Source organism: Penaeus monodon, chromosome 28, assembly GCF_015228065.2.
Source record: "Penaeus monodon isolate SGIC_2016 chromosome 28, NSTDA_Pmon_1, whole genome shotgun sequence".
NCBI classification, from domain to species: Eukaryota; Metazoa; Arthropoda; class Malacostraca; order Decapoda; family Penaeidae; genus Penaeus; species Penaeus monodon.
The window spans coordinates 955,781-955,989 of record NC_051413.1 but is presented as its reverse complement, the minus strand read 5'-3'; the positions used below and the strand labels follow the sequence as shown (position 1 = coordinate 955,989).

Sequence of the window (209 nt, the reverse complement as noted above, 5' to 3'; positions counted from 1 at the left end):
GCTTCCAACAACCCACCCTTTTGAAACGAAATAACCTCCCTCCTCTCCCCCCCCCCTCCCCGCGGCAGGACAACACTTCAAAGGAGATCCGCGGAACAATCCTGCGCTATGTCAACCTTACCATCGCCCTCACCTTCGCCATGGTATCGCCTGTCGTCAAAGCGAAGTACCCTACGCAACAGCACTTCGTTAATGCGGGTATGCAGTGC

The 209-nt window shown here is 56.0% G+C and overlaps 1 protein-coding gene across 5 annotated transcripts in view; it reads left to right on the top strand.

Annotated features, from left to right (window-relative positions):
* The window catches only part of LOC119591255 (bestrophin-2-like), a 36,350-nt gene that overhangs the window by 33,603 nt on the left and 2,538 nt on the right, over positions 1 to 209 (top strand). For all 5 annotated transcript variants that reach the window (XM_037939970.1, XM_037939972.1, XM_037939968.1 and 2 more), the window contains exon 5: positions 69 to 198. In XM_037939970.1, coding sequence (XP_037795898.1) covers positions 69 to 198 — 130 coding nt within the window. The remainder of the gene's footprint in view (positions 1 to 68; positions 199 to 209) is intronic.